The sequence below is a fragment of the Camelina sativa genome, chromosome 3, assembly GCF_030686135.1.
Source record: "Camelina sativa cultivar CO46 ecotype springtype chromosome 3, ASM3068613v1".
NCBI lineage: Eukaryota > Viridiplantae > Streptophyta > Magnoliopsida > Brassicales > Brassicaceae > Camelina > Camelina sativa.
The window spans coordinates 11,446,262-11,472,825 of NC_141882.1; the positions used below are offsets into that span (position 1 = coordinate 11,446,262).

General features: G+C 38.1%; 6 protein-coding genes, 1 long non-coding RNA gene and 2 pseudogenes across 13 annotated transcripts; 4 read left to right on the top strand and 5 right to left on the bottom strand.

The window, feature by feature from the left end:
* Window positions 1-105: 105 nt before the first annotated feature.
* LOC104776792 (putative beta-1,4-xylosyltransferase IRX10) lies at window positions 106-2,336 on the bottom strand. The gene is made up of 4 exons (XM_010500920.3): window positions 1,970-2,336; window positions 1,433-1,821; window positions 981-1,222; window positions 106-842 (listed from the first exon to the last, which is right to left on the bottom strand). Exons 1-4 carry the CDS (start codon window positions 2,061-2,063, stop codon window positions 329-331), a joined length of 1,239 nt encoding a protein of 412 aa, XP_010499222.1. The 5' UTR covers window positions 2,064-2,336; the 3' UTR covers window positions 106-328.
* Window positions 2,337-2,649: 313 nt separating this feature from the next.
* LOC104776793 (adenine phosphoribosyltransferase 1, chloroplastic) lies at window positions 2,650-5,102 on the top strand. 4 transcript variants are annotated; one of them, XM_087508864.1, is made up of 7 exons: window positions 2,650-3,087; window positions 3,327-3,437; window positions 3,555-3,665; window positions 3,866-3,958; window positions 4,346-4,495; window positions 4,634-4,692; window positions 4,787-5,102. In XM_087508864.1, exons 1-7 carry the CDS (start codon window positions 2,931-2,933, stop codon window positions 4,838-4,840), a joined length of 735 nt encoding a protein of 244 aa, XP_087364990.1. In that variant the 5' UTR covers window positions 2,650-2,930; the 3' UTR covers window positions 4,841-5,102. The 4 variants fall into 4 exon arrangements, with proteins under 4 accessions (XP_087364990.1, XP_010499224.1, XP_087364992.1 ...); XM_010500922.3 differs by having other exon boundaries at window positions 2,692-3,087; window positions 3,324-3,437; XM_087508866.1 differs by lacking the exon at window positions 4,634-4,692 and having other exon boundaries at window positions 2,826-3,087; window positions 4,346-4,515; window positions 4,762-5,102.
* A 432-nt stretch (window positions 5,103-5,534) lies between these two features.
* On the top strand, window positions 5,535-8,783 carry LOC104776794 (protein NPGR1). 2 transcript variants are annotated; one of them, XM_087508867.1, is made up of 6 exons: window positions 5,535-5,898; window positions 6,040-6,324; window positions 6,415-6,673; window positions 6,756-7,927; window positions 8,014-8,158; window positions 8,265-8,783. In XM_087508867.1, exons 2-6 carry the CDS (start codon window positions 6,127-6,129, stop codon window positions 8,573-8,575), a joined length of 2,085 nt encoding a protein of 694 aa, XP_087364993.1. In that variant the 5' UTR covers window positions 5,535-5,898; window positions 6,040-6,126; the 3' UTR covers window positions 8,576-8,783. The 2 variants fall into 2 exon arrangements, with proteins under 2 accessions (XP_087364993.1, XP_087364994.1); XM_087508868.1 differs by lacking the exons at window positions 8,014-8,158; window positions 8,265-8,783 and having other exon boundaries at window positions 5,671-5,898; window positions 6,756-7,954.
* Window positions 8,784-9,484: 701 nt separating this feature from the next.
* On the bottom strand, window positions 9,485-11,440 carry LOC104741358 (uncharacterized). The gene has a single exon (XM_010462204.3). It carries the CDS (start codon window positions 10,745-10,747, stop codon window positions 9,641-9,643), a length of 1,107 nt encoding a protein of 368 aa, XP_010460506.2. The 5' UTR covers window positions 10,748-11,440; the 3' UTR covers window positions 9,485-9,640.
* Window positions 11,441-14,848: 3,408 nt separating this feature from the next.
* Window positions 14,849-19,029, bottom strand: LOC104776795 (WD repeat-containing protein PCN). The gene is made up of 11 exons (XM_010500925.3): window positions 18,699-19,029; window positions 18,447-18,590; window positions 18,076-18,367; window positions 17,919-17,982; window positions 17,653-17,766; window positions 17,415-17,577; window positions 17,055-17,202; window positions 16,136-16,716; window positions 15,872-16,050; window positions 15,466-15,726; window positions 14,849-15,386 (listed from the first exon to the last, which is right to left on the bottom strand). Exons 1-11 carry the CDS (start codon window positions 18,855-18,857, stop codon window positions 15,059-15,061), a joined length of 2,433 nt encoding a protein of 810 aa, XP_010499227.2. The 5' UTR covers window positions 18,858-19,029; the 3' UTR covers window positions 14,849-15,058.
* A 12-nt stretch (window positions 19,030-19,041) lies between these two features.
* LOC104776797 (lecithin-cholesterol acyltransferase-like 1) lies at window positions 19,042-20,965 on the top strand. Its single transcript, XM_010500926.3, has 2 exons — window positions 19,042-19,679; window positions 19,979-20,965. The coding sequence occupies exons 1-2, from the start codon at window positions 19,276-19,278 to the stop codon at window positions 20,874-20,876; spliced, it is 1,302 nt and encodes a 433-aa protein (XP_010499228.2). The 5' UTR covers window positions 19,042-19,275; the 3' UTR covers window positions 20,877-20,965.
* An 81-nt stretch (window positions 20,966-21,046) lies between these two features.
* LOC147946794 (putative F-box protein At3g23260) lies at window positions 21,047-23,033 on the bottom strand (annotated as a pseudogene). Its single transcript, XR_015595482.1, has 2 exons — window positions 22,764-23,033; window positions 21,047-22,118 (listed from the first exon to the last, which is right to left on the bottom strand). The product of XR_015595482.1 is annotated as a putative F-box protein At3g23260 (transcript).
* On the top strand, window positions 22,972-26,405 carry LOC147946795 (uncharacterized). Its single transcript, XR_015595483.1, has 2 exons — window positions 22,972-23,250; window positions 25,719-26,405. It is a non-coding gene; the product is annotated as an uncharacterized LOC147946795 (long non-coding RNA).
* LOC104776798 (F-box/LRR-repeat/kelch-repeat protein At1g09650 pseudogene) lies at window positions 24,906-26,435 on the bottom strand (annotated as a pseudogene). Its single transcript, XR_015595481.1, has 2 exons — window positions 26,307-26,435; window positions 24,906-26,063 (listed from the first exon to the last, which is right to left on the bottom strand). The product of XR_015595481.1 is annotated as an F-box/LRR-repeat/kelch-repeat protein At1g09650 pseudogene (transcript).
* Between the last annotated feature and the right edge of the window lie 129 nt (window positions 26,436-26,564).

Sequence of the window (26,564 nt, forward strand, 5' to 3'; positions counted from 1 at the left end):
ACCATTTTTATATTAAATATAAAATAAAAATGTATCACATGTTTGTTTGTTTCCACAACTTTTCGGGTTAGTCGACAATGGATTGGACATTGATACTTTACATGATTGAAGATAAACAGTAAAAAGATTGATCGACAATGTAACGTGTACAGTACATCCAACTTGGTACTTGTACCTCGAGTAAGTGTTATCTACAAAAATAATCCACTAATGTTTTCTTAGAAAAAGGCAACAACATATGCTCTTATCTCAGAAATTAACTCTAGGATGGAAAAACCCAAGAAATACAATAAAACATAACTCTCTCTCTCTCTCTCTCACTTTGAGTTTACCAAGGTTTAAGGTCGCCAGTCGGACCAGCAGTCCAGTTCAGTGCTTTCTCACCTGCCTTCAAGTATATGCTTTTATCGTGGGGTAACTTCCTAGCTAACCCGTTAAGAATCTGATGGAATGCATCCCCTGGTTGTGCTGGTTGAGGGAAAAGCATGGCTCGCTTCATCGAAGGATTTGCGAGGAGTCTCTGTTTTCTTAGGATCACTTCTGTTGGTATTGACGTCAGGATCGTGTCTAGCTCAGGGACATCTTTCTCCGCAACAAAGACTCCTATTTCTTCCCAAGGGATGGCGTCTGCGAAAGGCAATACTATGTCGTCCGCTATGATAACTGGAATGCACCCAAACACAACTGCTTCAACTAACCTCGGGCTCCATGGTGCCCACCCTAGAGGACATAGACAGAATATGGCTCTTTGCATGTCTTCGTAGTATGTTGTCGGGTGATCTGTTGAGATGTCGAATAGAGGGTTGTTTTTGAAATTCTCCCACACCGCTGCTCTTGCACCTCTGTACAAAGAGAGAAGTTTCATTCAGTAAATTCCAAAATAACTTGATATAACCTTAATTTGACTTAGTTCCTAATGAGGAATGTAAGACTAGTGGAACCATATCACTTGAGAGTTTTACAAGTCTACAAATGTGTACCTTGCATAATAGCCACCTTCTGGGTCATTGTTAACATCGTAGAACAAACCACGGAAGTAGACAAAGATAGAGCGTGGAATATCTGGAGGAATAAGATGGGCCTGCATCTTCTGTGGAGGTGCAAAAGGAGGAATAGTGATAGAGCCTTCATCTAAACACACATGGTTCCTCTGACCAAATGTCTGAACCAAAGTGGCTCGCTGGAGTAGCGGAAGGATCCCTCTTTCAATGGCTTTTTCCTCCTGTTTAATGTATATTATATCTTCAATTCCCACACAAATCAAATCATTGGACTATTCTACAATCTTAACAAATACAATCATAAGCCGATTCTCAGTTTCAGTGTGGCCAAGCACTAGTGTGATGATGATACAACAGCTAACTCTAAGCTAATAATCATGTATATTGGTAGATCAATTACAGGGAGTTCGTAATCCAAAGTCTATAGCTACCTGATAGTGGAAGCAAGCTCCAAAGTCATGGGGCACAACAAAGAAGTGATCAGCTCCTTCAGTACGATTCCAATAAGGCCAATTTGACGAGACTAGCTGTATGGCGCTTCTCATCATACGCGGAGATTTAAAAGGCAATGGCAAACCCGTAGGAGTGAGATCGCAAGTAGGGTAAATAGGAGTGTAAAACCAATCAGCTTCATCAGGATTACGCGTTCGAACAGGACTAGATAAGAGAAACCTATGCATAAAAATCTCAGCAGCAAACATGTGTGTAAGACATCTAGGATCCTTTTGAAGTAATTTCTTGTTGTACTTGCTTGGAAGCTCGTATACATAAACCTTAAGCTTTCCAACTGGATTATCCTCTAAAACATCACCAGCACTTCCTGCATTTTAACAAAAACCTTTTTGTTGAGCTCTCTCTTACACAGCAAATCAAAATTGCATATATAAATAAACCAGTTTGTAAAGGGACACAACACATTTCAAATGATTTGACTAAAACTAGTGATTAATCACATTTGAAAGTTGTACCTGAGATTCGCTCTGTCCGAACGGTTTGTTCAGCGGAAGAAGCGGAGAAGAAGAGGAAAAGGATAATGGCGGAGAGGGAAGAGAGATTCTTCATATCCGACGGAGATGTGTGGGTCGGGTAATGGTTGGATCGAAGAAGAGAGAAGAAGGAAGAGGAAGCATATAAGGGAAGAGTATCGTTGGGAGGTCATGGGCGCAGTGGTTGACGAGTTTACTTCGGGATTAGGTTTTAGGGTTTTTTTAATTCATAAGGAAGATGGAAAACGAAACACCGAGAAGAAGATGGAAAACGAAATTTGGGGGAAATAAATAGCTTCAAGTCACAGACAAGTCTCAAGAAATTGCTTGTGATGTACTTTCCAAATGTATTTTTCAACGACCAGACAGACACGGAGGTAAACTGGTTCACAACGTCACAAAGTCAAAACGCGCGGTCCCATTATGGGCTAAGTTAATGTCCATTAGTAGGCCTCATTGACATTAAGTGGCCCATTAGACATCACAATGAGGATACTTTTGTGTGCTTTATTCTCTTGATTATCTCCCAATGGCTGCTATGGTAACATAATTTATCTCCAAAAACAAAAAAAATTGAGGAAAATTGTAGTACTAAAATTTAACTTTTAAACTGGGAAAAATAGACTGGACAATATACTTTGATATTCAATCTAATTATAAACAAAGATCATACATATAGGACTGGTGGGAGATCATAGTACAGTGTGGTACACAACTTTTTTAGTTTGGCATCAAATTAAAAAGAATCAAAAAGATTGGTTTTGACAAATTTTATATATGATGAAACAAATAGAAAAGTCAATGGTTGAGTGACATGAGTTAGATTGGGTTAGACTTTAGACCTCAATAGGCATCATTGATCACGGCGCTTGTTCAATTATTCCGTCTCCAAAGTATTTTAGTACATTCCCTTTTAAAGATCTCTCTTTAGTCCCAAAAGAAAATGCAAACAATAATTTCTCCACTACTTGTCTCTCATCGTCTCTCACTTGCTCCTCCTGTCCCTCGTCTTCTCAACAACTACCACCACCGTGCTCGTCCTTCGATCCGCCTCTCAAGTCACCGTTCTACCAACTCCCTCCGCCTCTTCTCCTCCGCAAGTAGACCCCACCCCCACCACCTCGTTTATTTCATTTTTTTAAAAACGTGTTTGTTTTCTTTTGGAAAATAAGGATATTTTTTTGATTGGGTGGGGCAAATACGTCAAAACGTGAAATCATTTTTGGGATAAATTGGTCATTTTTGTCATCACTGTTTTCTCATTCGAGTCTTAGGTCTCTGTCTGTGTGTTTGTGTGTGTGTTTTACAAATCTGACGCCGAGTATTGTGCTTAAAGTAGTAGCAGCAGCAGCGAGTCGGGACAGTGAAATGGCGACTGAAGATGTGCAAGATCCGAGAATCGCCAAGATCGCTTCTTCCATTAGAGTCATCCCCGACTTCCCTAAACCAGGTCCTCTCCTGTTTACGAGGGTTTTGGGTTTTTACTTATATCGTCTCTTAGTCTTGATCTGAGTTGTAATCTTAATTGTAAGTTTTTGTTTCTCTGGATTGGATTATATTTTCGCAGGAATCATGTTTCAGGACATAACGACGCTTCTTCTCGACACTGAGGCCTTTAAGGATACCATTGCTTTGTTTGTTGAGAGATACAAAGACAAAGACATATCTGTTGTTGCAGGTAACTCTTTTGTGTGGTCTGTTTTGGTCAATTGATAACTCCCAATACTAAGATTAGTTGCTATTTTTTAATTGAGCACTACGAGTCTTATATTGGCCTTGATTGAATTCTGAGTATGTTACGCTAAAATGGAAGTTTGTATCTCTGGTGGATGAATTTTTTTCGTTCTTGCCTTAATGGAGATGTTGTGGTGAATGCAGGTGTTGAAGCTAGAGGTTTCATTTTTGGCCCTCCTATTGCGTTGGCTATTGGTGCCAAATTTGTTCCCATGAGGAAGCCCAAGAAGTTGCCTGGTATTTTTACTCTTTTCTTTCTTCTAGTGTGACTTGCTGTTCTAATATCGAGTTACATCGAACTGTCTAAGTTAGCTCTAAGTTTACTATTGTTAGTATCTCGGACTTGAGTAAGGTGACTTTTATCTTCCTATCTATGGCTTCGATTACTCTATGATGCTGCTCATTTTCTAGATCATATATCTTTGTGGTAACTCCCAGTAGCTTGAGTGGGTTTTTTTTGGTTACATATCCATGGTGTCTAAGTTGTTTATCTTGACCAGTTACGAAAAAGGTGTTGAGTCATTTAGAGACAGACTTGTTTGAGCAGTGCCAAATAAGTATCTCATTACTTGTTTATCCATTAAAGTAAATTCTATGCCTAATGATTTTTGGTTTCTTAAATAGGGAAGGTTATTTCGGAAGAGTACTCGTTGGAGTATGGAACAGATAAGATTGAGATGCATGTAGGTGCAGTAGAGCCTGGTGAGCGTGCTATTATTATTGATGACCTTATTGCCACGGGAGGGACTCTCGCTGCTGCAATCCGACTACTTGGTAAGTGCAAGATTTGAGAAGTATATCAATTTATCCTTTTGATAATGCAGCTTAAGTCGGGAATCACAAAATGTTTTTGTTATACTTTTGACTCTTTCTCTCTCTCTCACTCTCCTGCAACTGGTTGTGTGTTTGCAGAGCGAGTAGGAGTGAAGATTGTTGAGTGTGCTTGCGTAATTGAGTTACCAGAGCTTAAGGTTTAGCTTCGTTATCTCTCTTTTTCACTATCTGCTTCCAGTCTCTCACACTTATTTGCTTACAAAGAGATATGTGGCTGTAATGTTTTTGAAGGGAAAGGATAAACTAGGAGAGACGCCGCTATTTGTTCTTGTTAGCTCGGCTTAACAAGGAAACCTAAAGGGAGATTATTGGTTGGATCAAGTGTTGGTTCTATTTTTCATGTATGGTGAGACATTTTACTTGGGATTTGATCCATGTTGTTTCAAATTATCATAATCAGGATTCGATTGCAGTTCCTGTTGTTGGACCAATAAAAAAAACCCCAATTAATAAGGTGGTGTTATGGATTTTATTAATACAGAATCAAGTTGTAATGGGGGAAACTCGAGCAGGGGTTAAGGTTTTGGTAACTCAATTCTTCTTTTAAGTTTCGTAGCACCTTGCATGTTACTTCTTACTCCCCTGTGGACACAATGGTCGTCCGTGGCCGGCAGTAGAACTTGACAGTTTAGTACGTCAGATTAGTATATAGATAAAGATTATAATTTTTTTTTTCTGAAAAAAAACTACCATCTCAAAATGTTAACTCGTGATGTCTATATATTATGTATACCATCAATCTGTGTCCAACCAAAACAAAAATCTCAATTCAATCAATACTGGTTCGAAAGAAATAATTCAAATCACTCATCCCCTCTCAATCTTGCGTTACTTGTCTCTCTCCCCAAAATGATTACTTTGGTATTTTTACGTTTCACAGACGTATTTTATCACACACTACACTATTATTAATTACTACTATAAGACTAGGGTATTTTGGGAATGTTTAAAGCGTGCTTTAGTTGAAAACAGATAAAATGCGGACCAAAAGACAAAAATTCAAAATTACCTTAAAAAAAATAAAAATTAAAAAAAAAATTACAGCGTGGCCTGGGTTGCTGCTGTGCTGGGTGGTGCTGGCTGGCTTTTGCTGCTAACATTGACATGAACAACACACACACTGCAAAATGACAAAGGACCCTTCATCGATTTCGGATCTTCTCTCTGACTAAATCGATTTAACTAATTCGAGGATTTTGGTTTTTAGTTACAACCCCCAGGCCCCAACAACAAAGCTCAAGTTACTACTGATACTTTCTATCAAAATCAGTTTTCATGGCTGCTTCTGCTACGATTCGCGTTTCTCGTTGTTACTGATTGTCTTCTCCTTCCGCCATTTTCATGTAAGCTTCTTTCCCTTTTGCTTCCCATCTTAAGCTCGTTTTCACTATATCGTTTAGCGTTTCATTATGCGAAAGCAACAAGGATTTGTGGTTTGATTTCTGAATTAACACATGTTTCTGTTTATTTTGTTTTCCCCATAGTGAAGCTGATTACAAAAGCAGCGTAGATCTGTGAATCTATTCATCGCATTATCTGCGTTTTGTGAGGAGGAAGAGGAGGAGGAGAAGATGTTGTGTGCTTGTTCAGGTGAACAATTCCGGTTCGAGGACCAGCCTGGTTCGCCGGAATCCCTAGCTACAAGAGATTTCTCAGCTAGTGGACTTTCTTCTCGAACTGCAGGAGGCGATTGGGATTCCAAACTGGATGATATTCAAGTTGACGAAGCTGAATCGACTCTAAAGGAAGCTCTCTCACTCAACTATGAGGTGTGTTTGTTTAGCCTACTCTATGTATCAAATAATTTTGTTGTTGTGGGGTTTAATTGGAATTTTTTTCTGGTATTCGTGTGTTGTTAGGAAGCTAGAGCGTTGTTGGGGAGACTTGAATATCAGAGAGGTAATTTTGATGCAGCGCTTCAGGTTTTTAAGGGGATTGACATTAAAGTCTTAACTCCAAGGATAATCAAAGCCATTGTTGAGAGAACTCGTCCATGTAAACCACGCTCCAAACCTGTTATTGTGCCTCCCACCTCAATGTCAATGCATTCTGTTAGTTTACTTCTTGAAGCAATCTTGCTTAAAGCTAGATCACTTGAGGAACTCGGCTCTTACAAAGGTATTGTGGTTCTCTCCAGATTTTTATTGCATTGGAATCTATAGCTAGTAACATTGTTCTGCTGTTTCATTGTTTTTACCAGAGGCTGCGGAGGAATGCAAAATAATACTTGACGTGGTTGAATCTGCATTGCCAAGTGGCATGCCTGATGGTATCAACGGATTCTCTAAACTGCAGGACATTTTTCAGAAGGCCCTCGAATTGCTTCCTTTGCTATGGACTAAAGCAGGGAATCATCATGAAACTATTGCTTCATATCGCCGTGCCTTATCCAGACCGTGGAATTTGGATCCCCAAAGGTTAGCTGTTACGCAGAAATCCTTGGCTTTGATTTTGCTTTACGGGAGTGTTGAGGCGTGCCCAAAAGACAATATCGAGGAAGCAATTGTGTTACTAATGTTACTTGTAAAGAAGGTGGTCGTTGGGGACATACAGTGGGATCCAGAACTCATGGATCATCTCACTTACGCTCTTTCAATGACTGGGCAGTTTGAAGTGTTAGCGAACTATCTAGAGCAGATTCTTCCGGGTGTTTACACCCGTGGGGAGAGATGGTACCTTCTCTCCCTTTGTTACAGTGCTGCAGGAATTGATAAAGAAGCCATTAATCTATTAAAGATGTCCCTAGGCCCTTCTGAATCCAGACAGATACCACACGTTCCTTGGTTATTGTTTGGAGCAAAGCTGTGCTCTAAAGATCCAAAACACTCAAGGGACGGCATAAATTTTGCTCATAAGCTGCTCGACTTGGCAAACAATCAGAGTGAACATCTGTTCAGCCAAGCACACAGGTTCCTTGGTGTATGCTATGGAAACACTGCAAGAAGTTCCAAATTAGACTCTGAACGGGTTTTCCTTCAGAAAAAGACTCTGTTATCACTAAATGAAGCAGCCAAGAGGGCCAAGGATAATCCGGAACCGGACATTATTTTTAACCTGAGCTTTGAGAATGCAGTTCAAAGAAATGTTCAGGCGGCTTTGGATGGTGCGGTTGAGTATTCTAGTATGGTAGGAGGAGGTTCAACTAGAGGATGGAAACATTTAGCTTGTGTCCTTTCAGCGGAGAAACGGCTTAAGGATGCTGAATCTATTCTGGACTTCACCATGGAAGAGGCTGGTGACATTGAAAAGTTAGAGCTTCTGAAGTTGAAAATTGTGCTTCAGATGGCTCAAGAACAACCTAAGCAGGCATTGAAGACATGCAGCAGCTTGCTGGGCCTAATACGGGCGCAGGATAAATCTGAACAATCTGAGGTACCTAGTTTGGGTGTCATAATTTGAAAGAAACATATTCTGTGAATTCTGTGATATCTCTGACTAATCTTATTCTCTATTCCCAGATTTTGCTAAAGAAATGTGAAACGGAAGCTTGGCAAGAGCTGGCCTCTGTCTACGGAAAGCTAGGTTCATGGTCAGATGCAGAAACATGTCTCGAGAAGGCAAGATCCATGTGCTATTATTCTCCCAGAGGCTGGAATGAAACAGGTATGGAGAATAGACATTAAGAGTCATAAACGAACTCATAAACCACATTCATAATATTTTCGCATAGATAAGAAGCTCAATACATTTGCTTCTATGGTTGGGACAGGTTTGTGTCTAGAAGCTAAATCACTTCATGAGGAGGCTCTAATATCCTTCTTCCTCTCGCTCTCAATCGATCCAGATCACGTGCCCAGCATTGTTTCTATAGCAGAGGTTATGATGAAATCCGGAGGTGAATCACTTCCAACCGCTAAAAGTTTCCTCATGAATGCCTTAAGATTAGACCCGAGAAATCATGATGCGTGGATGAAGCTAGGGCGCGTGGCCAAAATGCAAGGTTTGTCACAGCAAGCTGCAGAATTTTACCAAGCTGCATATGAACTAGAACTATCGGCTCCAGTACAGAGTTTCACTTGACGTGCGGGCAAGCTTAGTGAAAACAAGTAACAAAATCCTCTCGGACCTCTAAGTAAGGTTGCAGAGTGGCAGATACTTGACTTGAAAGCATTTGATAAATAAACTTTGAAGTTGTAGTTTGTTGGATGGTATCATGGTAATGTAAGAACAGCTACCAATTTTGAAGGGTTATCTCACAAATCTACCTTATGTGCTTCCTTAGATAAAAGAATACCACGATTACTCACCGATAGTATTCACTGTGAGATCTGTTTGGAAACCGAGTCTCACCTCATCTACGTTGCATTGATACTTGATAGTAAGACATAAGCCGCATAATCCTTTATAGACCACCTACTTTCTATTGGGAACAATCGCTTAAGAATACTACATCACACACGGCCCCTCAAATACCGATTATGCGTATCGGCGGTTCCCTTATTCTGCACGGAGACCTGGAACCTGGACCTATACCGGTCCAGTACTTTGTTTGATAAGTTTTGGAAGTTCAGTGGTTACATGACTAAACTGCTAATAAAAGTTGAATAATAAATATAAATCTTGCTGCCATTTTTCTCTTATAAATGTGATTTCACTACTCCTAAACCTTCTTTAAAATATAAAGGCCACACACATACTCCAAAACCTATAATTTAAGCCTTCCTCCTAACCTAAACTTGGTTCAAGATGTAAGAGTTCCCAAATATTCTACGTTACAGTTTTCCATAAAGATGCAAACAGATTTAAAACAAAGGTTTTCTTCCTCAAGCTGAAACATTGTGTCGTTTTAGCACTTTAACATTTGAGTTTATAGGGCTTCTCCTTCTATGATTGCTTCCTGCTCAAGTCAATGTACACAACAACATTTTGTCACATTTACAAACCAAATTAAATATGAAAGTTTTGTATCGTCAAGAGATTATTAAACCATTCTGAAACGAGGAACTTTTCTTCTTAATTCATACTGTATTTTAACAGCAGAAATTATAACTAACCAACATTTACATATTAGCTATAGTCTATAGAGGATATATCATTACGCTAAAGCACTACTAAAGCTGGTAACACACATACTCAAAACCTAAACTAGACGTTGCAGCTTGACCGACAAGTCTCTCTGCGGTCCGTGGTTGCGTGAAACCTCCACGTAAAGACATAATCTTTGGAGTCACATGCAAGTTTCGTAACATCACAAAACGCGTGCATGTACTCCTCCTTACCTTCTCTTTCCCACTCTATCCTCACCCAGCAAGAGAAACCATTATTCTCATTCATCACCGGAATTTTGGATTCACAAAAATGGATCATCACTTCCCCACATATCCTCTTCCCTCTCACCATCGAATCCAGCCACGAGCACTCGGGCTGCCCCATCATCTCCTTGTACGCCGAGTTCACGACTCTGACCCTGTTGCTGGAATCGGTGATCACAGAGGGCAATTCGTCGGACTCTACTTCCTCTTCGACCTCACTTGGAGTTTTCTTGTTGGTTTGAGGCAGTGGAGATGGGTTCGTTAGTGGGTTTATGTATGCTACGTTGATCTTTGAGCAAACCGGCCTTATAGGCTGGGGTGAAATGACTCTGCTTGTTGTGATTGTAGTTGTGGTGATGGGTCCTTGTAGTTGCTTCAAGAAATCTATCTCTTGTACTACTTCCGCTGTCTTGTTTAGATCAATGACACCCTTTCCTTTGATCTCTGGCTCCATGCATTTGGAGGGAAGAGGAGGAGAGCATTGAAGAAGAGGCAGAGTCACCAAAGCAGAAGAGCCACCATTCTCCAAGGCGTACCCAACTTGAGTAAGGTTAGGTAAACCATGATGAGTGAAAGCCTGAAACGACAGGGTTTTAATTGGGCCAATAACACGTTGCGTAGTAGTAGTAGTGGTGGTAGAAGAAGTGGGAGAAGAAACACATGACGACTTCGGTCTCTTCATAGCAAGAGAAGAGGGACCCATCCCACCTCGCCCTCGCTTACGGGTTCTTGTAGGCCGCGCTTGAAGCTGAGGCCAGAGGTTACGAAGGTAAGGAGATTGGCTGATCTTGTGAGACATAGAGGAAGAAGGGTCATCGTCGTTGACACGAGGCGTCCCGGGCTTAGGAGCAATGGGTCTGTATTTAGACAAGATCTCAGCTGTTTTAAGAGTTGTGGTAGAGTGAGAATGGTGCGAATGAGGATTGAGTATCTTTATCATGACGTCAAGCTAGGAGAAGATTAAAAAAGAACTCAAAGAAGAAGGAAGATATGGATGTTGAGAGATCAAAGAGATGTGATGAGGTAGGAAAGGTTATAAGAAGAGGTGAAGGGCCAATAAGAGAGAGGCGAATATTAAGGAAGAAGGACATTTGGGAAGAGAAGGATGGGTACGTGTTAGTGAGGGTTGGGGATAGGGACACGTGTGAGGAAATGAGTTAATGTGCCGTTTTTACAAGAAGGTATTGGGGATATGTGGTTCGGTTCACCAATCACAGAGGATGTCACCGCAACGCGTGTTGTTGCTGGGCGTCATGCGTGCCTACACCTATCCCCGGCTCTCTTTTTTTTTTGTTTTCCTTTCTCTTCAGTTTTAGTTTTTGTTAACCACATGCAATGTCCTTAAAAACAATATTCGAGGGCTTTTTTTTCAAATTATTTTTGTTTTGAAGTGTTAGGCGTTATTGGCGTCAACTTTGCTTCTTCGAGATAGTTAGAGAGGTGTGGCTAAGTGATTGGTGGGTTAGGGAGTAACACGAGGCAGTTGCAGCGTCTGTCTGCTCCATGCAACGGTGGGAGAGAAGGAGAGACACGTGGTGACTTTTTAGTTGACGTCTGGGGCTTCTTTTCTCGTACGTGTCTTGATTTTGTCATCCTTTTTTTTCTTAAAAACCTGACTTCGCCGTTTAACATCCTGTATTTGGTCGACACACAGAGAGAGAGTAGAGTACTCTTCTCTCTTTCTCTCTCGTCTCTAGTGTTCCGCTTCGGTGGTTTTGCCAGCTCTTTTACTTTCTCGATCTCAATCTAAATTGCGGAAAAGTAAAAATTCGAATCATTACAATTTTATAAAAAAATAATTCTGTATAGGTTTTGTATGGGGGTTTAATGCTCCATCCACGTTAAAGATTTTAGACCTTTTTATATAATGCGAGATTTTACCACAAATATTTAAGACGCGCGCGCGGTCATATATAACCAATCAATGAAAACAGAGAGAGAGTCTTTTCTTGAAGATTCTATACGTATTTGGATTCTATCATAAATCGTACAAAATTGACCATATCGAAAGCGAAACAACATGGGAGTGACTTGAACAATGAAGAGAGCATAAAAAGATTTAATATGGTTACCGAGTATTGGAAAACTCTCTGTATAGCTGTATGCATTGCAATGGATCCATTGATATGTCCGTATAGTATCATGAGTAAAAATATAAACATATATCTCAACAATACAAGCACCAGAATCTCCTAATACTCCTTTTCCATAGTTCACTTGCCATTCGCGAATTCACCATTTTCCTAGGCATGCGATCGCCAGGTCCTCTCTTTTGCCTGTTGTCGATCCTTAATAGTAATGAAAAGTGGGTGCGTCAAAATCATGCATGGTTGATTAATAATAACAACTATAATATATTTCGAATCAAAACAGGTTGGCTTCATGTCCTTTATATATTCAAATACCTATTTTCATTTATAGTGCAGAAGTTCTAACATATTTTCTCAAGAAGCATATAAAATCATCAATTCACATTGTCTATTACGTAATTAAATCTTTCAATTTAAAATTAACTGAGAATAAGTGAATTGATTGATAAATTACATGTTTTTCGTACCAATGCCACCTTTCAAAGTTGAAAATATTGCATGCAAGTATTATGTCCTACCTAATTCATTTTTTCTTCGCAATGTAGTACGTAGTCCTAGTACCGCTCTCTTATATTTTTCTTTGTCGATTTCTCTAATTCAAAGTTTCAAACACATGTAAGATACAAAAGTAATGAAAACCCAAAATATATAGAACCGGGAGCAGTACCGATGCACGATTTTCATAGGGCATGTGCCTATAGCCAATTCCTCTTTTTGGTTGTTGTCTAATATGCTTGATTAATATCTATTCAACATTTCTATTGCGTTTTCCTATATATGGTCCCTCAAGAATTTAAAGGGAAGTTTATTTAGCTTCCTATTTTCAAGTATGTCCCGAATATATGTTCCTCTTCTCAAGTATGTCCCGAATATATGTATGTGAACTGGTTGTTTATCCAAACCCTTGATAACTTCCATCCATGGTTTCTCTCTATAACCAAGATTGCACTTTTTGATACATGCCGTAAATATATAAGCTATTGTGAATGCAAAATAGTATGTAGTATGTAGTACGAGGTTATCATAGTGTTCTCGATGAAATTATGTCGCTAGATTCATTGAAAAATTATTTGGGAGTCTCTAGCTACAAACTAATTTTCACTAACAAACTAAAAAGTGTGAGTTTTATACAAAAATTTGTACAACGGTGGTACACCAGTTTCTTGACACATACGCTCAACTATAGTGGTTGAAGAACTACCGAGTTGAATTCATGATAGAGTTCATAGTTTTTTTCGTGGGTGACATATTTAAGATGGTTCTTGATTTTTTTTTGTCTCAATTATTCAAGCTGAATTACCATAAATATTTTAATTAAATAAAATTTACAGTAAAAATTAAGTGGTAAAAACTGCAATTTGATGTAGTGAGTAACTTCAAAAATATAATTTATTAATCTTATTAAAATCATTGACCGGTGACATTTCTGTTGCAGATATTACAACATGTTCTATTGAAGTAAATTTAATTTAAAATTATTGATAATTATACTGATTATTGAAAAGTATTAGTGAGTACATTTAATAAAATTATAAAAAATAAAATAATTTTAATATACTCAAAGTTAGTTTAAATTTTTTTGTAACAGTGTAAATTCAAAAGAATATTAATTACATATTTTCCATATTATTTACAATCTTATCATTTTTTAGATTTGTGCCTATTTTCATTTCAAAAGAAAATTAAAACAATAATTTTGGGAGTTTTTTATTAAATAAAATAAAGACAATAATTTTTTTAAAGGTAATTCTCATAAATACCACAAAAATGAGGTTTTCCCAAAAATACAACGTTTAGTTTTTTTTTCCAAAAATACCACAAAATAATACTTTTGTGTTAGTGGTATTTTTCGAAAACTTTTGTGGTATTTTTAGAAAAATAAAACTTCAGTGCCGTATTTTTGGAAAAAAAGAAATTATGGTATTTTGAGGATTTATATTTTTTTTACTTGATAAATGAATTAATTAATAACAAAAATATAAATTATTGTAAAATATAACTGATTTTTTATTATAAAAAGAAATAACTCAACTTACAACATCTTAACCAATGAAAATCAGCAGAGCTCATAAATTGATATTAATCTCAATCACCCACAGAACATAAGAAGAATGATAAAATATTATTTCGCACAATTATAGGTTTAATTCTCTATCTTAATTCGAGAACTTAATTTATTCTTAGTTTAAAATTTTGGTCTCTATACTAACAGTGGTTTCACCAAAAGAAGGAATGTTCGACAATACTAAGACCATCTACACAGGTCGATTCTCACAGAGTTGCCCATTCGTTAAAAACAAATAAATAATAATAAAAGAAAAGAGAATGTGAGAAAAATAAGGATAGAGGTGAAAATAATTCTCAATTGAGAATCTATAAAACCGTTTCTCACATGTCACGTAGCTAATAGTTGGATTTTTTTTCTTCTAATTTAGTTTTTCAATAAATAATCATATATATCAAAATAATACACTTTGAGCAACTCATCTTATTTTTTTACAATGGACATGCTCTAATAATATCGCCATGAGTGATTTTTATGGATGTCTCATTAATTAGAAAGAATAGTAAAAATAAAAAATTAGGAGAGAGGATGTCTGTAATGTTTTTAGATAGACACTTCAAAATATTTTAAGACACTTGCTTGCCAGATATTTAATTTTTAATGGTTCAGATTTTGAAATAAACTAATTATATTAAAATATGAATATTTGTTTAAACAAGACACCCATGAGATGTGCGATGTGGATGGTCTAATGTTCTTTCCAGAAAAAGTTCGTAAATGGAGTTTCAACAGTCCAAAGGACAGTAACAAAAAAGACCAATTGCTCTGCGCTTAATTTGATCATTGGAGAAATTCCAGAAATAAAAAACTGTCAATTGAATCCTTAAATCATGGACATTTAATGGCAATTACAATAGATTTGATGATGCCCGTCTTAACAGGGTCGTTGCAAGAGAAGGTTCTTAATGTATAAACCTATGAGTCACAAAACTCAAAATCCAATGTATAAGTATAACAGACACAATAGAAACAATACTCTTACAAAATTTTAGGCATATGGAAGGAAACATACTTCCTCACAACTTCCTAGTTTCCTACTAATTAACCAGGGCGTCTCAAGAAATTATATGCAACTTTCTTTAGCTTCTCTTCTTGGTTATGTCCCAAATATATGTCTGTGAACTGGTTGTGTATCCAAATCCTTGATAACCTCCATCCATGGTTTCTCTATAACCAAAATTGCACTTTTTGATAGATGCCTTAAATATAGAACTGGGTGCTTTGAAGTTACCATTTCAAACTTCTTTCTCTTGTTACTCTTGCTCTCTTTTTGATACTCCTCTAAACTACGTTTTTGAGCACCATTCCCCAGTTTAATACCAATGCTTGCAAGTTTACCTTCTAGCTTTTCAGACAGGTTGCATGGCAAATCCGTTTCTTCGTCTTGCTCAGCCGGCATCCCAAATTCAATCAAACACTTAGCTCTGATATGCAACCAAAAATATAAGTGTCAAGATTATAAGGGATTTGCCATTAGTGTAATTTTGAAAACCAATCAAGTACCTGGAGCTGTAAATGATTACAGACGAAGAACTTGGTGATGGCGAGAATGAGAGTCCTACGACCTCACCAGGAAATTCTTGGTAGCTCTTTGGCAAACAAAAAGTCTGCAGTGGTGACCACTTGCTTAACTCTCTAGCCTCCACGTCCAACGCAAAGACCTGGTTTGAAGATGTCGAGATCACAAACACACTGTTGTTCCTGGGATGAAAACCAGCCGCTGCAACAGATGCACCATCAAGCCTTGATATGAACCAATGCTGCCTGTAATCAGAATTAGAGCATGAATGAAAAAATATACAAGCAGGTGCTTGAATATGTGCACGCCATACTTAAATTTTCTCTGCAGATATATTGACTGTGAACAAGTCTTATTATTGTAAAATGATAAGGGTCAGAAAATGTTCACCTCTGCGTTTCCAGGTTGACCACATATATGTCCCCAAAACAATTGATAGCAGCTAACCAATCATCATTGGAGCTACTATACAATTTTGTGATTGGAGGCTCGCGAGGAGATTCACCTTCCTTCCCATCCTGGCGTGGAGTAAAAGAATGTAATAGGTCCATGCTACCCAAGTCAAGAATCTGCCAACAAATAAAGTTCAGATGTTTGACAAGGTCAAGAAAGTAAACAAAATAAATGATTACTAGCAAACAACTAGGCACATACATATATCCTTCTATCATGTCCAGCAATTATCAGCCGAGAGGAGTCACAGCTGAAAACCATGGAATGAGCAAACGGAAGATTCGGAAGTCGCTTTCTACTGGCACTCCATGGATTCTTTCCAAGTTTAGTTTTCTTCAACTCAAACAGACTTGGGCGAATTTGATCAGAATAAGCAAAAACTGATCCTGTGTTAGAAATTGCACTGCATATGATCTTCCGGGCATCTTTACTTTTAACACGAACCAATGGCTTGGTGGAGACACGCCCACTAGAATCATTACTTATGTGAATACGAAGAATATCTAAAGAACAAGATTCCTGAACCAAGAGAAGAGAAGTCTGATTGAACACTGTATTATGTACCATCTGCATGGGTACTCTCTGAGGCGCAGGACATATATCATGTGGAGGGAACTTAGTGAACTTTTGAACCGAGTATGCATAAAGCTTTGCATCATCACCAGCTGAAATGAGCATCGGAACCCCCAAATGTGCCCATTTATGGTAACTGAAACCAACCGGCTTCTCTTTCCTGCGCTGTTTCGGACTTGTTACTTTTGCATTAATGTCTGGACGGGAACCTGCAAAACGTGAGAGCTTAAGAACCAAAAATAACAAAAAGTCTAGGCAGCAACTAGGTAGAAGACATTAATCCTATATGCAGTTTGATACACAATATGGCTCAAGTCCAAAATGGGTGCTAGGGTTTCTTGTAATACATATCAAGTACTTTGATAAGGAATTAGGTTCCTAGTTTTACATGCGAATGAAGAGTTCTTAGGATACTAATTCTTTTCTATTGCTAGCAAAGAAGATTTTCTGCGTTTGTGATCCTTAAACTTAACACATTCAAACATGAATTTTAATTATAAACCATACTGGACAATCTGATTATAGTATAACTCAAGAAGCCACTGACCTTCCCAACTTATTGGCACTGCGACAGTTAGAGCCCTGATGTCATGTGTATGAGCCCTTACACAACCGATATAATCCCACTTCTGAGTGGAAGAAGGTTTAACATCTTGCGATTCAAATGTACCACCAGAGAGCTTATATAGAATAACCTGCAAAAGGATGAAATGAGTATTAGAAATTTTTCACCATTACAGCCAAACAGCATATCTAATGTTCTGTTAAAGCAGAAATTTTTGTTTTTAGTTATTCGAGACCTTAAGATTGGTCATAGTATTTGTTTCTACTATATTTTAAGTACCGTTTCCTGTACCAATTGTTAACTGGGATTCACATGAGTGAACACACTAGCAGTATCATTTACCTGTCCATCAGCGCCTGCAGAAAACACCCGGTTATGAGTTGGGGCTGCTGCAAGGGCATTGACATCACCCTTGTGATTAGAATGCGCCTGTAACAGGGTTCCATGCTGGCTATCCCAAAACTGGACACTTCCTGTACTATCTCCACTAACAAGAACTCCACACCTACAATACGATGTAGATCATCAGCAATAGGAAAAGAAAGACACAAAACTCGCATATGAGTACGCTAAGCTTTACCTTAATGAAAGAAGTGACCAAATGCAGAGCTCAGAACCATTTCCCAGTCCTCCAAGTCCAACAGTGATTCTAAATACCTCACGGCAGAGATTAGCATCCCAGCACCTTATCAGCCTACAAATAATTGTTGGGAAGCCGGAAAATCAACTTTAGCCAAATCAAAGAATATTCACTCACGGGTCTTCTTTCAAACAAAATGTGCATCTCTAAGGAAATTAAATAATATTCATCTCATACAATTACAAAGTACCATAAATTATCCTCACCCATCACTACTGCCTGAAAAGATTCTCTGTGCGTCCGAACTCCACGTCACACTTAAAGCACGACCTACGCAATTACATCATTAATGTTCCATAAGGCTCTAAGCACATAAAATAATGAAGGATCAAAATGATGCTAAGGGGAGTAAAGAGTTCTCACCACTGACCCTAGGCAAAGATCTATAGTAGGTTAACTTGTCTGAATCAGAGATATAATAAATCCTCACGCAGCCATCATCACAGGCAGCAGCAAGATGCCTATCCAAGGCCCCCGCTTTCTCATCAACCTCCTCAAACTCTGAATCATCTTCAACTCCACTTTCCTCCTCGTCATCTGATTTCTCACTCAAGTACCCGTTCTGAATCAGCTTAGCTTCTTTACCTTCTGGTTCAGTTGAAAGAGGTGCCAATGCTATTTGCCAGATTGATACTCCAATTGACTCTAGGACGATCTGAACAAATCAGATAGATAAGAGACACAATACAAGAAGCTACAAGCTAAGAAATTTTTTATTTAAGTGTGAAATTCACCTTCTGCTTCAAGTCAAAAAGATCCCACTCCGAAATTGAGCCATCGATGCTCGAAGAAAACAATCTAGCGGAAGACGAACTTTTAGAACCAGTACCAAACCACGCAAGGTGCGAGATTCTCGATTTTGGATCTCCATGGATGCTCTACACTCATTAAAAGAAAGTGAACATATAACACAAATCAACAATTACAACTCTAATAGTCTCGAAAGTGTTCAAAATCCGAAGAGACAAAAAAACAAGAGGACGTACGAGTTGACAGTGCCAGGAGGAAGCACCGGGAGAGACGAGCCAAACCTCAAGAGAACCATCCTCTCGAGCTGCAGCGACCTGAGAGCCGTCGGAGCTGGTAGCAAGAGCTACCACCGGAGATGGTTTCCAATCGATGGAGCTGCACTTGTACTCAAACATGGAGGCGACGGAGAAAGAGAACGAGAGAGATGAGAGACGACGACGTAGCACAAATTAGCGTTTAGGTTTTTTCAAGGGTTTTGACTTTTTCTTTTGTTTAAAAAGCGGTCGGGTTGACCTGACCCGTTGGGCTTTAAATCCGGTTTCAAGTTAAATACGTTGTATTATGCCACCTCGGCGAATTACAAATAAGAATTAAGAAAGGAAATAAATTAATAAATGGTTGAGGGATATAGAGTCTCTAGATGAGAAAGCGGGTTCTAGATGGGGATGGGTAAGCGTGTTTCACAGCTACACCATATACTACTTATCATCTTTAAGCCTTACGTTTTTAGATACTATACTCTGCTTTTCCAAATTCAATGGACATTTTCTCCAAATCTCCAGCTTCGATAAGACTCTGTTTCTTAGAAACAAAATGAAGGAACCGTCTTTACATTATTTGGTAGTTATAGGGATGGTTGTAATGGCGGCGACAATGACCTCGATGTGTCAAGCTGTGGGTAACAACGTGTACCCTTTGATTCTTGTTCCAGGAAACGATGGTAACCAGCTAGAAGCAAGGCTGGACAGAGAGTACAAGCCAAGTAGCTTTTGGTGTAGCAGCTGGTTATATCCGATCCATAAGAAGAGTGGTGGATGGTTTAGGCTATGGTTTGATGCAACTGTGATATTGTCTCCTTTCACCAGGTGCTTCAACGAACGAATGATGTTGTACTATGACGCCGATTTGGATGATTACCAAAATGCTCCTGGTGTCCAGACCAGGGTTCCTCATTTTGGTTCGACCAAATCGCTTCTATACCTTGACCCTCGTCTCCGGTTAGTACCTTCCAACCTTGTTTCGTTTTGGGACATAATTCTGGGGCATTATATGTTATTATATAAATAGCCAATTTATCTAACTAGATTACTAGGAGGTAATGTGAATGTTATGTCTATCACAATTAAGGAGAGAATCGTGATTTGTAGCTTGACCATTAACCAAAAACCATAGTAAACCGGATCGTCCATTCTCAATGAAGCTAGAAAGCTGTCCCTTAATAATATTACTACAGTGTGATGAGAATTGTAAGGACGATAAATAAATGTAGCTTAACAATATAATGTGTGATTTGCAGAGATGCTACATCTTACATGGAACATTTAGTTAATGCTCTAGAGAAAGGCTGTGGGTATGTTAACGACCAAAATCTCCTGGGAGCTCCATATGATTTCAGGTACGGCCTGGCCGCGTCAGGCCACCCGTCTCGTGTAGCTTCACAATTCCTACAAGACCTCAAAAGTTTGGTGGAGAAAACAAGCGGCGAGAACAACGGAAAGCCAGTGATACTACTCTCCCATAGCCTCGGAGGACTATTCGTTCTCCATTTCCTCAACCGTACCACCCCTTCATGGCGCCACAAGTACATCAAACACTTTGTTGCACTCGCTGCACCATGGGGTGGGACGATCTCGCAGATGCAGACATTTGCTTCTGGAAACACACTAGGTGTCCCTTTAGTTAACCCTTTGCTGGTCAGGCCGCAGCAGAGGACCTCCGAGAGCAACCAATGGCTACTTCCATCTACCAAAGTGTTTCACGACAGAACTAAACCGCTTGTCGTTACTCCTCAAGTTAACTACACAGCTTACGAGATGGATGAGTTTCTTGCGGACATTGGGTTCTCTCAAGGGATTGTGCCTTACAAGACAAGAGTGTTGCCTTTAACAGAGGAACTGGTGGCTCCGGGAGTGCCAGTCACTCTCATACATGGGAAAGGAGTTGATACGCCGGAGGTTTTGGTGTATGGAGAAGGAGGATTCGATGAGCAACCAAAGATTAAGTATGGAGATGGAGATGGGACGGTTAATTTGGCGAGTTTAGCAGCTTTGGAAGTTGAGAACTTGAAAACCGTAGAGATTGGTGGAGTCTCGCATACCTCTATACTCAAAGATGAGACCGCACTTAAAGAGATTGTGAAGCAGATTTCGATTATTAATTCTGAATTAGCCAACGTTAATGCCATGAGTGAATGAGAGAGCAGTACTCAACTATTCCATCAGTTTAGTTGCATATTTTTTATAGATAAAAGAAGCAATTTACAGAGATTTCACGGTTTGTTTAATTTGGCTCACACACAATTGTTTTTAGGTCTCTATCTAACTCATTATACAAGATACTCTATATAATAAGAATACTGATATAATTCGAAGAAAATAATCCAAATGAAATTACTGATCTGAATCTGAAGATAGTTGTATACATGTGGAACTCGTAAATATGACAAGCCCTCCAGTTACATGTGCTTGGTGATTCCCTTCCAAGAAGTGTTCCTTATTGGATTTGAGCAAAACTTGGAACATAATTCATAAGAAGTGAGTAAGATGATCCGGGTGTGCAATTTCCACCATGAAGATCCACTTGTACGTGTTTATTTTCTCCCAGAAAGTAAATGGTAGTGTTGGGAGTCCAGTACCTCTTGAAACACGCTACAATTTTGTTATGTTCGTCCGCCAAGAAACTGATCCCACTAAAATTATAAAGACGCTCATCATGAAAGCTTTGCACTGTTACCAATTTGCTCCATGACATGACTGTTCCTATACTAGTTGTTACCCATACATGTAAATCCGTTGAAAGTGTGTCCTTATTTAGATAACCCAACAGAGCAATTTTCTCTTCTCCAACCACTGATAAAGCTGTATAAACATAAGGAAACGGCTGAGGAAGAGACAAACTTTCAAATATATCTGTTGTGAAATCAAAACTTTGTAAGAATTTAGGATATGTCTCCCCTTCTTGATCACTTATCCTATCTTGAGCAACAAAATAAGTATTCCCCTTCACAGATACGCCACGACGACTTAAATTTATACTCCAATCAGTAGTCACAACAAGAACACTCCAAGAATTCGAGGTAAAGTCATAGATTTCGTACTCAATGTTGATACCATAATAATGTCGTTGACGATCCATCCTCAAGACTTTGTATTGCTTGCAAGAGAATTTGTTGTGGTAACCGAAAGCCCATAAGTCAGATTCTTTGTAGCTGTTCCTAGGTTTAATCCACTTGGTTTCCCCTGAACATGGATTCCAAACTACTAGTCCATTCCAAACTACGTATGTCGACTTGTGAAGATTTAGAAGACGGATCTTTAAGGTAGAACTGAACAGATGGAGCCGTGTCGTTGTGAATTCCATGAAGATTGATCTTTACTAAGTGAAGCCTATAATCAATCAACATGATAATCAGAGACTCCTTTGGTGCATTAGCACTAGGCCTGGGCATTCGGTTAACCATTCGGTTTCGGTTCGGTTGTATTCGGTTTCGGTTATTTTGGATATAGTAATATAGTAACCATTTGGATATTTTTGAAATTTCGGTTCGGTTCGGTTCGGTTTCTTTCGGTTCGGTTTCGGTTTGGTTATTTAAATAAATAACCATAACTAACATAAATTATATTAACATTAACCAAATAAACCAAATATAACCAAAACTAACCGAATATAACCAAAATTAACCAAATATACAATAACAAAAATACAAAAAAGGGAAAAATATGGATTCAATTTTACAAAATAGTATTTAACTTTGTAAATTCAAAATAATAACATTTACATATATTGATTATTTAAAATATTTAATTGTTTTGAATCTAGAAATAATTTATATTTTAAGTTTATTTTATAGTTTTGCATAATATTAAGTATATAATATTTGATATCTTCTAGGTTTTCGGATATTTCGGTTAACCATTTAATTGTCGGTTCGGTTCGGTTCGGTTTCAGTTAGTTTGGATATAGATTTTTACTAACCATTCGGGTATTTGAAGAATTTCGGTTCGGTTCGGTTTGGTTTTTTCGGTTCGGTTTCGGTCGGTTATTTGGTTATCGGTTATTTTGCCCAGCCCTAATTAGCACAGTGATTCTTAGCTAAGCTCCCAGTTTTCAGTAGAGCCTTCCATTGTTTTGATGTTAATTGCAATCGTACCAGAGATTTAGCCGGCACCCTAGAGATTATATCTTCTTGCAAATCCACCGGAAGGCTCCTCCACTCCATCGCAAGGCGCAGCTCAAGCTACAAAGAAAGAAAGACCTAAAACCCTAATTATTATTATTAGGTTTTTCTACTTTTCTGTTTCAAAAATTGAGCCAAGGAAAGAGACTTTAATAGTTTTACATACATAATACCAAGAAGGGGCTGAAGATTACGGGTTTAGCCTAGAATCTCCGGTTTATCAAAAAAACAATAAAACAAGAAACAAAGAGTCAAAGCATGCATATGACGAATATCTTAAAATTGGAATAACATACAAATTAACAAGCCTAAAAATAAGAATAGCTAATTGGAACCATGCTTTCGATGTTTACTAATTAATATGTCATGTTATATGGTGGTTTTTTTTAACCGTATCATACTATCATGTATGGTTTTGGGCACCAAGTCGGGGTTTGTAGCTCTATATACATGTAACTTGGGTCGTTTGCAATAATATAAAAGAGTTACAATACTTTATTACTCAAACCATAGAAAAATATTATATGATAATTCCAGAGCTCAAAACATAAACATTGAAATTACTTTTTCAATATATTGATGAAATCTCCTAATTTGAATCAAACAAGACTGAAAGTTTCTTAATTTATGAGAAATTCACAAAATTAATTGGATTCAGAACCCTCGACTTTAATTCATCCAAAATGCCATAGTTCTTCGGCAACAATGTGGTAACCAATCAATTCATAGATTCATACTATCTACTCTAACTTCAGAGAGAGTTGATCGGAGAGAAACAAAGAGAAACTTTGTTTATACCTCTTTTGATGATGACCAAGTTTGTTCTATAGTTCTCGTAGAAGGTTGGATGTTGAAGAATTGTTTGGGTCCACGCGGTGTTTTTTTTTGTACAAAACATTATTATAAAATGATGAATAATTTGAAGAAACAAATATAAATTTGGGTAACGCTTAATATGTTAGGTACATATTTGGATGACAAAGGATTAGAAGTCATTTTATCGATGTGTCATCAATCCCCTCTACACTCATAACCCCAATTTTGTGGGAAAGTATTAGCTGTTTCATTTTTGCAGTGATATTTTCCTACTAATTGTGTGTTCCATGCACATTCATATCAAATCAATTACTATATATATGGTCAAGGGGGACATACAACCCATGCATTATAAATATACATTTTTTTAATGATTAAATTCAAATATTAATGTATATACTAAGTAAATTCAGAAAATAAGTAGAAGCAAAAAAAAAAGATTTTTGTAGTTATGAAAAAAAAACAAGTAATATGCAAGAAAGTAGTAATTAATAATAGTGAATTTATCAAACAATGTTTGAATATCTTGAAATGTCGTGCGAGTGAGGTCTCAAACTCGATCATGACATGATCATCTTCTTCCTCTTCTCTATCCGCGCGAAACAGAGAGTTTTGAGCTCTGGTTGTTGATTCGGTGTTGTCTTGTCGAAGATGTCCAAGTGTTCGGTGAGGTCGAGGTAGCAATGTAAGAGTGTATGCGTGTATGTTATTATTGGAAAGGGAGCGTACGTTGTCAGTTGAAATTCCCAGACACATTTTAAATTCCATTTTGAGTCTTATAAGAGGATGAAGAATAATGAGACTAAGAAAACCCGTCAAATAGCACTATAGTATCTTGGATTGCACAACTAATTACATTGATTAAAGAGACATCTTGGACGAAATTGAACAAGTAACTAACATTGATTAAAGAGGTAAAGAATATTTCACCGCAAGCGCCTGCAGTAATGACCTAGCAAGTTTCATGATAATATATATATATATATATATAGATATATATGATAATTCATGCGTCATAAATCAATCAATCAATATAAGAAAGAATTAGCTACAGATTTAACACAACAACAAAAAAAAAAAAGACAAACCTCGCACTTTCTCTATTATACAAAATTAACGTATCCATAATTCAAGAGAGAATTAACTGGTTACACACAAGACCATAACAATATCACAAAGAGTTTGCAAATTAAACAAACAGGTAATGGAGGAAGCAAATAATACAATGTGCTTCATCGACAATAATAAAATTCATTAAATAGAGATTAAACTCGGGAAATAACAAACAGGAATGCCGATGGAGTCAGCAGTGAAAGCAGCATCATATGATTTGGTTTCGAGATCATATAACGCCAGTGTATTATGACGATATAGACCACAATACAACAACTTCTTCTTCTTCTTCTTCCCATCCAAAACAAGTGCTAGTGGCCTGAGCGCAAATACAACAAACATACGAAGCTTCTTACGACATACATCCAAATCTATAGAATACACTTTGTCCCATGACTTATTCTGTGAATTGAATAACCATATATCTTGGATGCGAAAGTTCTTATTGGAGGATAGGCATAAGCGGTTGTCGAGGTTGCCAATGAGCATACCGGGATTAAGTAAATCGGCAAAAGGAGCTTTAGAGATGACTTGAAAAGTTTCTGTGTGAAGATCCATGGATAAAACTTTGGGTTCTCTGTCGTCGGTCAACCAATAAAGCGATCCATCTAGATACGCAGGACTGTGGCCAGTAACCTGATAAGGTGCAGAGGGAGTGACATACCTCCAGGCGTTAGTGCTAAAGTCGAAAACTTCGCATGTGGTGGCGTTTTCTAAGCCAAGCTCTGCAGAGTTGTATAAGAAAACGGGCTTGCATGTGCCCGTGAATTTATCCTTGCCGAATCCAAGTTTGTGAAGAGGGAATGTAAAAACCGTCTTCTCCTATCTCGATTATGCGTTGCTGATAGTTGGAGAGAGGGAGAACCCGATGCCATCTAGTGGTGGGATTGAGCACAAAACCAGAGCGGACGGGATAGTAGAGACAAACGAGACCGTCACAGCTATTCTGGCAAACAAAGTGATATTTGTCCTCCCAAGGAGTAGGGATCTTGACCGATGATGATGAACCCAACACCAGTGTTCTTAGAGATTCGATTCCCGACGGTTTTGCCTCCGGGTCAGATTCAGAACAACCATCGTCGAATAGACGTACGGACACCATGAGAATATCTGGACCTCCTCCTGACTGCTGACGATGCTTAAATTGTCTTTCTTGGAATAAACGAGATTCAATCGTCGATTTCCACTGCTTTGATACAGTTTTTAATCTCCCCAGGGATTTCACAGGAACTCTCTCCAGGATGTGCTCTATCACTTCGTGGGGCAGCCATTCCATCTGCAAACAAAGTTTTTTCGACAACATTGTGATTTCAAAACAGATTTCTGTGAGAGAGAGATACAGAGGCGAAATATATAGGAAAAGTAAATCTCAACAGTTTCCTATTTCTTCAATGAATAATAACAAATTTCTAGGGGTTTCATCATATGAAAATAGGATAAGGAAAAGATCTCAATTTATCTCACACACACACACACACACACACACAGAAAAAAAAAAAAAGGTCTAGGATTTTCTTACCTCTCTCTCAACGGACACAGATCTTCCCCTAACGAAACCAAAGTACGAAACTCAGACAGACACACCTATTCGACTTCGAAACCTATTTCATTTTTTTCTATTTCTCTTTCTTTTCTTTTTACCTTTTTGTTCCCTTTCTCTTATGGGCTTTCGTTTATATTTGGGCTAAGAACCCAAATATGATATAAACCGACGGTCTAGAGCTTGTCTTCAGGATAGACATTTTTCCTTAATTTTTTTGAATAATAACAGCCGACA